This window comes from Anomalospiza imberbis, chromosome 5, assembly GCF_031753505.1.
Source record: "Anomalospiza imberbis isolate Cuckoo-Finch-1a 21T00152 chromosome 5, ASM3175350v1, whole genome shotgun sequence".
Classification (NCBI taxonomy): Eukaryota; Metazoa; Chordata; class Aves; order Passeriformes; family Viduidae; genus Anomalospiza; species Anomalospiza imberbis.
This window is the reverse complement of record NC_089685.1, coordinates 55,570,545-55,578,788: the sequence shown is the minus strand read 5'-3', so window position 1 is coordinate 55,578,788 and position 8,244 is coordinate 55,570,545. Positions and strand designations below refer to the sequence as shown.

At 47.8% G+C, this 8,244-nt stretch overlaps 1 protein-coding gene across 1 annotated transcript; it reads right to left on the bottom strand.

Annotated features, from left to right (window-relative positions):
• Positions 1 to 384: 384 nt before the first annotated feature.
• Positions 385 to 4,003, bottom strand: TMEM213 (transmembrane protein 213). Its single transcript, XM_068190930.1, has 3 exons — positions 3,520 to 4,003; positions 1,272 to 1,325; positions 385 to 788 (listed from the first exon to the last, which is right to left on the bottom strand). Exons 1-3 carry the CDS (start codon positions 3,599 to 3,601, stop codon positions 622 to 624), a joined length of 303 nt encoding a protein of 100 aa, XP_068047031.1. The 5' UTR covers positions 3,602 to 4,003; the 3' UTR covers positions 385 to 621.
• Between the last annotated feature and the right edge of the window lie 4,241 nt (positions 4,004 to 8,244).

Sequence of the window (8,244 nt, the reverse complement as noted above, 5' to 3'; positions counted from 1 at the left end):
AGTTCATATCTAAATGGCTCTGGAAAAATTAGTTTTACTTTCAAACCAGCCCAAACAACCCCTAAGTTTCCATAAGAAAGTCTTCCCATGAATCAGTTAATAGACTTTTAAATATCGTAGATTAGTGAGTGAGAAAGACTCAGTAAAGTAACTTAATTCTTTCACTTAGTGATGTAACCTGGCCTATAGGTTAGTAAAGGCTCTGGTAATGTTGATGCTCCAGAAAATAGCTTTATTTGCCCACTTTCTGTGTCGAACCCAAAGGTCATGCACCAGGTTGTCTCGAGGCAATGTGCTATAGGCTGGTAACTGGTCCCTCAGCCTCTCCTGCTGCTGCTGTGCTCACAGCAAGCACAGGAGGGCTCAGGGAGAAGTGGGGGTTTTTGCACCATGGCACATATGTGGTGGCTTGCAGGGACTTGTCTGCTCCACACCTTGGCTGGCAGCTCCAGCCTGCCAGAGAGGGTGAAGCCTCAGCAGCTGCCCCACTTAGATCTGGCCTTTTTTGGCTGAAGGTGTTTTCCATTTCTTTTTTGTTTCTTAGCAAGTGTTTGAAATGCTTTGTCAGTCTGCCTGTGCCTCACTGCTCCCCAGTGCTGCTGTTTGCTGACTTGCTCTGCTTCAGGCCAAGTATTTGGGTTCATCAGGCCGGAGTTTCAGGATCTTGTCCATGCAGAGCAGGATGAGGGTCAGAAACCAGAGGCTCCAGCCGACGGCTGCTGCGATCCACCCGTAGTCATCCATGCCCGAAGGGCAGCACATGGCCGCTTGCCTGCAGAAGTTCACGTCTGGTGGAGGAGAAATGAAGTGAGCTCACGTGACAGGTTTCCTTTACTAGAGAAGGCAGATGACTTCTGCCCTATCACTCTGCCTTGGCATCTTTCCTCCCCTAAACCTGGCTCTTTATCTGGTGGATGACTTTGGAGTAGTGGTGGGATCTTGGGGTGTTTGGGACTGGCTATTTGGGAAGGTCCTGGTAGGGCAGGGGAAAGAGGCATTCTTGGGAACCCGTATAATGCCTATAGGCAGTATGGCAGGGAGCTTTAGGACACAAATTAGCTATCAATTAGTCTGTTCAAAGCTATGAGTCTGTGACAATGTACCTAAGATATCACACCATGACAGTGGAGGAGTCTTAGAAATGCATCCTAGAGGTTGATCCACAATGGAAAGCTTGAGAAGAGATAAATCCCTTTCCAGGACAGCCCCTCAGTCACTGTGTAGACTCATCACCTAACTTTAACAGGTAGTAATGATTTATGAAGACTTACTAAGACATGGTGGTTCGTACTCAGTTGTTGAAATATTGGAGATGTCTTCAGCTGCTGCCAGAAGGAAAGCACAGGAGAAAAGAGAAGTTGGATTAGAAAAGCAATGTTTGGCATCGAGCAGGAAGATTGGAAAGCCATTGGCTTTGTAGAGGTCTCTGGGATGGAAACAACTTGAAGAAAGTAAGTTCCTGCCCCTAAACATTGCTGCATTAGGATATGCTTCCTTATCCCACCACTTTAAACACCAGCTCCAGAGACCTGCTCTAGCAGCATCCCTCAGGAGCAGGTGAATCACTGCACCTCTGCCTTGGTGTGACCCTGGCTGAGCCATTCTCTCAGAGCTCAAATTAACCACTGTCCTTGCCCAGGCTGCAGGGGCAGAATGAGCAAGCACGGAAAGGGGAGACACCATTCAATGGCATGGAGAGATCCATGGCCAGCAGGCTGTACCTCTGCCTCCTTTTGCCCTTAGAAAAATCCCAGGGTGCACAGGAGTCTGGCAGAGCTGAGGGCTGAGCCCACCTTTGGGAAGCCTCAGCAGGTTTACCAAGGCCCTAGTGGGGAGCTTTGGCTTTGCTGTAGGTTGGAGCATCTGACACAGCTCTGGCTGGACTCCGGTTCATACCAGCATGGTAACCAGCTTGGAAAATACACCATCCAGAAATAAGTCATGAGGGAGAGAGGTCTGGAGCTTTGATGTAGGTTTTGCCTCCTTATCCTGCTTTCTACCCAGAATCAGCACACACAAACACACTCTGATACAGCTCTGTAGCTGGTGTCCAGCTCTCCAAATGTGCACATGGTGTCACAGGCCAAATCCTCCTCAGTCTTCCTAATACCACCTTGCCCCTGAGCCTCTGCGTGCTCCCTGCAGCACTGCCAATCAAACCAGGACAGCTGCAGGATGCCTGCAGGGGTAAAAACACAAGCTGCACTGGTCCCTGTGCATCAGCACCTGTCTGTCCCCTGCTGCAGAAGGAAGTCAGAGAAACACCTTCCTGTGCTGCCATGAGCAGCACAGTTCAAGTTCAGCCAGGTAGAGTATGTCCTGCACAGACAGATGAAAAGTGGCCTGGGGAGGCTCCAGCAGTGAGGACTCCTGCTGCATGGAGAAGCCCTAATGTGCTGCTTGTCCACAGACCAGGCAGAAGCTATGAGAGAATTATTTCCAGTCAAGCCATCACTCTGAGCTGGTAATTTGGAATGTAATGGAGAAAATCAGCTCCAGCTTGATTTCACCAAACACTGAGGAAAACAGAACAGAATGAGACACATTTGACCAAAGATTTGCTTTGAGTTTGGTGTTTTCCAAGTAACAGCAAGTAAACTGAGGTTGTCCTGTGAGACACGTTCCCCTTGGGGTTACCTGCTGGTGCCTAGCTCTGAGTTTTGAGCTGACCCATCATAGGCAATACCAGAGCTTTCCCTATGGCCTCTGCCATGCTCAGAGTGGGCCACTGGGCAACCTGCTTCAGGGAAAGGTCTGAGTATTCCCCATTCTTCTGTCTGACTCTCATAGGATTTGCAGAATGACCTTGGCCAAGCCCATAATTTGTTTTCTCAGTTAATAAGTACCTTGCAGAAGCACTGGGAAGAATCATTAAAACCTGCATATGACCTGTGGAAGGAAGTACTGCAGAATGCTGAGTGCTGGTTTGTGTTTTTAGATCTTGCAGCCCAAAGAACAGGCTGTCAAAGCCAGCCCATCTTTAAACAGCTGGCAAGTCTCATTTGCTGCTGATATACAATAACCTGGTGGGAAAGGAGCAGCTCACAGGTCTCATTTACATTTAATTTTGGTTTCAAGCAACTTCGACAATTAAGGTGGCACCAAAGCCACATTTTCTGCAAAAAGCTTGTAATGAAAGTTAAATCAGACTAATGTGATCCTAATGGGTGATATTGCAGGTGGTCCTTTGCCTCAACAAGCAGGAGCAGGCCAAGTAACTGTGGCTCCTGTCTCCTTGCCATTCAGCGTAGCAACCTGCAACTCAGTCACATTTACAGTGGCTCTGTAAATAACTGGCATAAGAACATCCCTTTACAGTGATGCTGTGATAAGTCATGTCTAATAATTCTCATCAGCATTCATTAATTCCAGCTCTTTATACCTTTTAGTTGAAGCAAGGGAGTGCCCCCTTATTTTTAAAGAACAAATTACTGTCGGTGGGCAATACATGTAGGTATTGAGAGAAGCGGGGGGAAAATGGCAGGGTATCAAAACTGGAGCATAAGAGAAGATTAATACCTGCTGAGCAGGAATCCCAGAGGGCAGCGGTGAGGAAAAGCACAGCAAGGGCTGCCCAGGGCTCACAGGAGAAGTGTTTCATGCCGAGGGTCCCTCTCCCACTCGAGTGTCCACGCAGAGCAGGTCGCTGTCGGTGGCAGATCTGGTGCAGCAAACCCTCGACGAGCTCAGGGAGACGCTGTGCTGAGCAGAGGGTGGAGCAAGGGAGCTTCCTGCAGCCAGGACACCTTGAACTTTCCTGCCACAACCAGGTGAGGAAAGAGCAGGGCTCTGACCAAAACAGCTTCAGTGGGAGGTGGATACCAGGAGGTGGCTCCTGAAGGTTAAGCCTGAAGGTTTGTCCCCAGGATATGCTGCAGCTGAAAGGAGGACAGGCTTCCAGAGCCAGCCCTTCCCAACAGGGTCCCAGGCAGCTTCTGTCTTTTGACTCTCTTTTTGGTCCTGTGAAGATGGTTTAATAGAGCTGGAAAGGAGCAGAGGATTGAAGCAGAGACTTTGTCTATCAGTTTGGCTATTTTCTTCTGCATGTTCACTGGCTTGACTTCTGCAGTGATGCTTTTTTGGAATAGCTCTGTGGAATCCCAAAAAACAGCAGCCTTAGGTCTGCTGCTGTTCTTTCCCTGTGAGCACAGCTCTGTCCCTGCCTCCATCACCCTCTGCAAAGTGATTCTGGAAAAGCTATTCTTTCTTCTCTGGTGGCTATTGCACCTCCTCCTTGAGGTGTACAAAGCAGAAGCTGAGCCCTCCTGCGAGCATAGCTCTGTCTGCAGACCAGGAGGGTTGACAGAAAAAATATGCTTGCTGGAGAGCAGGAATTTTTCTGCAATCCTGGCTGGAAAAGCCACACTGTAAAGTGCATGTGGTGTTGTCCTGGTCTGATGAGCAGCACACTTTGCTGTTCTTCCCCAGGCTGTTGGCTGTGCTTGCTCCTATCTTTGATGTGATGATGTCCTTGTTAGAGAAAACATCAGGCATGAAATCAGGCAGGAATGCACTGGAAGAGGTGAGCTCTGTGGGGAGCATGTTGCTGGTGCTCTTCTGCAGTGGTCACTCATGGCTTTGGGTGCTCATGTTGGAAGGGACCTGTCTGGGGCCTGCTGTGTTTTAGCAGATATCTTAGGGGAGGCATGGGGCAAGGCATGAGAGGCACCAGTACTTGTAGCATGGAGAGCATTTAACAATTTTCTTTCTTTTCCCTTCCACATGTCTGAAACCCACAGGGAAGGACATAACAAGCTTCCCACATGAATACCACATGAATACTGTACACACCAGGGTACAGCTCTGCAAAGCTATGAGGTTGGTTTGGTCTCCCTTCATTTAAGAAAAACCTTGAAAGCAAAACCCACATGGGTTTAGCCCTGCCCAGTGTTTCTGTGGGGTGAACCTACTTGTCCTCACCACCAAAAATGTTCTGCTCCCACCTGGCTGTGAATATTTCCAGGATGCATCAGGACAAGGCAGCCAGATGTTCCCTCAGAGAGAGGGCACACTGAGCCACAGGTGAAGGCAGGTCAGCTGAGATGGGTCTGTTTACCCACCTTGTTTTCATGTCAACATGCCACCAGTGCTGGCAGAGTTGGAGCTGTGCTGGCTGGTCTGTGACAGCCACCTCCTGCTAATGCTGGGATGCACAGCCTTGTCCTCCTGTCCTTCAGCTGACACCTGAGGTGTGGCCCCAGCAGCCACCGCTCTTGGCCTCGGTAGACAAGAGTCACAGCAGGAGAGATACTGTAAAATGCTCAGAGCTGCTTGAAATTCACCTCTGGGATAGTTTTCATCTCTGGCTCAGTGTCATCTCAGTTTCAGTGTCTCAGTCCTTTTGTGGAGGTTGCCTTTAATTTGTATATTTTTCTGAGCTACCTGTTGCATCAAAAGCAAACCTCAGCTCTTGAAGTGGGAAAGGTCCTCTGCTGTCTGCCAGATTCACCTTTCCCGTCTGAATTTCTCACCTTCTATTCCCACTGAATATTGACCTGGCAATTAATTTTGCAAAAGTAAATGAATTCAAAAGTGTTCTGTACAGTACAAAATGCTTGAGGGGAAACAAGAAGTAAAAACTGCCCTGCTAGTGCATGAATGATTCAATTTTTAATGAAACCTCTTTTGAATTTTAACTATTAACTAAATACTCTTTGTCAGCTTGTAGGCAAACGTCCCCATTTCTAAGGGATGCTGAAAATGCATTTGCACAATTAACATAATGTGCTTCTTTTCTTTTCCAAAATGTGTTCCTTCTGTGGCTCAGAAAGGGCTGCTCCAAAGTCTCCTGAAGTAGAGAACAGTCTGCGCTTGGCTTCAGTGATTTTTGGATCATGTTGGAAATGAAGGCTTTGCTTGATAAGTTCAGACACAATAGGAGCCCTGCAAAATAATTTCCTGACACAGATTTGGATTTGTTTCATTTCTTCTTTGTAACACGTTTATATTTCAGGGCTGTGACTGCCCGAAGAGCAATAAGACACTCCAGAGCCTTCCCCTAATTTTTACTCCTGTCTCCCTCCACGAGGATGCCCTGGCATGTGAGACACAACTCCAAGCCCTGAAGTGATGGTGCTTCCTTTCCTCGGGCTCCCATTTTCATGCCGTTCTCAAGACAAGACTGTTTACTTCAAAATTAGGTACTTCCCAGCTCTCCTCTTGGAGAGTCTTCCCCAGCGTGTAGGGCTGCTGGGCAGCTTTCCCTGATGGTTATGGAGGAGGCAATATCTACTGTTCAGGAGATTTTGTGCCACAGAGAGCTTCATGGCTAAGATTCTCTGGTGCCTGAAATATTGCCCTTGACACATCACCAGGTGTGGCTCTCAGAAAGTTATTACCTTTATCACACACATACACACTCACTCTGTGTGTGTGTGTATACATATTGTGTTTACATGGGCAACTGTTTTATATTTTTCATTCCAAATGAAATCTGATTGCTGCTGCTGCAAAGAAAAAGCTCAAAATCTTAAACCTGCTGCCAATAATGTGTCCATCAGGGAGGGGGCAAATTTGTTTGCTGTCTTCATTGATGTGAAAAAAAAGGCCATCTAAGATAAAGCTACCTGTGAACAGGGGGGTTGATTTTTAAAACTCGGACAAAAAAAATGTCAAAACCACAAAGGTTTTACTCTTTAAAGAAAGAAGGGGAGAGGGGATGTGCTTTCTGTCACACAGAGGAAAGCAAGTCTAGCTTTTTGGAAAACTGCACAACCCTGCCCTTTGTGTTCTCCAGTCCAGGCTGGGGCTGGTATTAGACAAATGTTGAGCCTGTGGCCCTACTGTGACCCCATGCTGTTCATCTGGAGACCCCAGTGAGAGGGCTCAAGACCAGCCAGGCAGTGAAGGGCTCGGAGAAAGGCTGCCTTCAGCTCGCCTGGGCAGAGCTGCCTGCACCAACAAAGAGCCCACTGATGGGGCTTCTCCAAATGGTGCCTCATGGCCAGCCATCATCATCTCATCTGCATTAATAGGATTATTATAAAATAATGTTCTTACTTCCACATGCCAGAGGCATGAAATAAGATATGCTTTCTTCTTCTCTCCTCTCTGCTTCTCACCCGGGAAGGGTGGGGGAAGGGCAGCAGAGACAGCTTTATTTCTGCTCACTGCTTGGCTAGCAGGATGGAGCAGCCAGCTTGGTGCAGCTTGCTTTGGTGATGAAGAGTGCTTTGGGGGTCCTTTTTGCTCCCCCAGCCCCAAAAGCTTTTTGGGGAGTAGCTGACTGTAGCTGGGGGGCTGAGTAAGAGCAGCAAAGGAGCAAAGAGGAAACAAAGCCTGGTGTCATCAGATGAACACAGGGGGAAGAATGTGCTGTGGTTCAGAGGTGAGGGGAGTAGCCTGAGGGGCTGTTTCATTTTGTTGTGTCAATATGCACCAGTTTGGTAATGAATGATGACTCCTGTTGTTTAGTATCACCGCATGGGCTGGAAGGTAAAGTCCTTCCTTTGCCACACCAGCTTCTCCACAGCCCTGCATGGCATTCACATGGCCAATGGCAGAAACTTCACATCTGCCTTATCAAAGAAATTTCCAGTTTCCTGGCAGAAGGTGCTGACTTTCATTAGCCTTTAATCCCTTGCTTTGGTAGCAGTGATAGAGAAAGCAGAGCTGATTGTGGGCAGTGGCAGGTCCAGAAGCACAGTGCAGCCAAAGGGGGTGGGAGCCCAGGGAGCCCCACAGCCAGTTCTTCTGGGGGGTTTGCTGAACAAAATGCTCATTCTAGGCCCACCTGTCAAAAGTACCTTGTAATTTATAATATCTCCTTTTAGGGTTACATAACTTGAGACAGCTGGACTTGAGCATGTGGCAGGACCCTTCTCACCAAGCTGACCTTGTGAAGCGGGGCAACTCTGTTGCTTTTGAATAGAAAAACCCCGTGCTGGGAAACCCTCTGCTGTTGCTTGTTTTTTGGCAGTGTTCCCATGGGCTAACTAAACCCTTCAGCTTGTTGGGCCAGGGCTGCTGGGTACCTCCAAAAGAACAAGTCTGAGAAAGCATTTCTTTAAGGATACTTTACAATTTGCATATAGCCATGCATTTTCATTAATTCTTCTTTTGAGAAGAAATTGTTCTTCTGGGTGCTACATTTAGTAGTGTCCTAGCCAGCCTTTTTCAGTAGGGTGAAACCTTGCCTTTTTCATTAGGGTGAAACCCTGCCTCATCAGTAGGAGATAAGCCATTGATTTTAGGAGGAGCCAAATTTGTCTCTGAAGCCCTTGTTTTAGAGGCTGAAGTGGCAGA

Bases quoted from the DNA above. Each gene is read 5' to 3' on its own strand.
- TMEM213 (XM_068190930.1), bottom strand. From the start codon at position 3,601: ATGAAACACTTCTCCTGTGAGCCCTGGGCAGCCCTTGCTGTGCTTTTC. The intron at 1,326-3,519 runs GTATTAATCTTC...TCCTTCTGGCAG, and splicing joins CTGGGATTCCTGCTCAGCAG to CAGCTGAAGACATCTCCAAT. The intron at 789-1,271 runs GTAAGTCTTCAT...CTCCTCCACCAG, and splicing joins GTACGAACCACCATGTCTTA to ACGTGAACTTCTGCAGGCAA.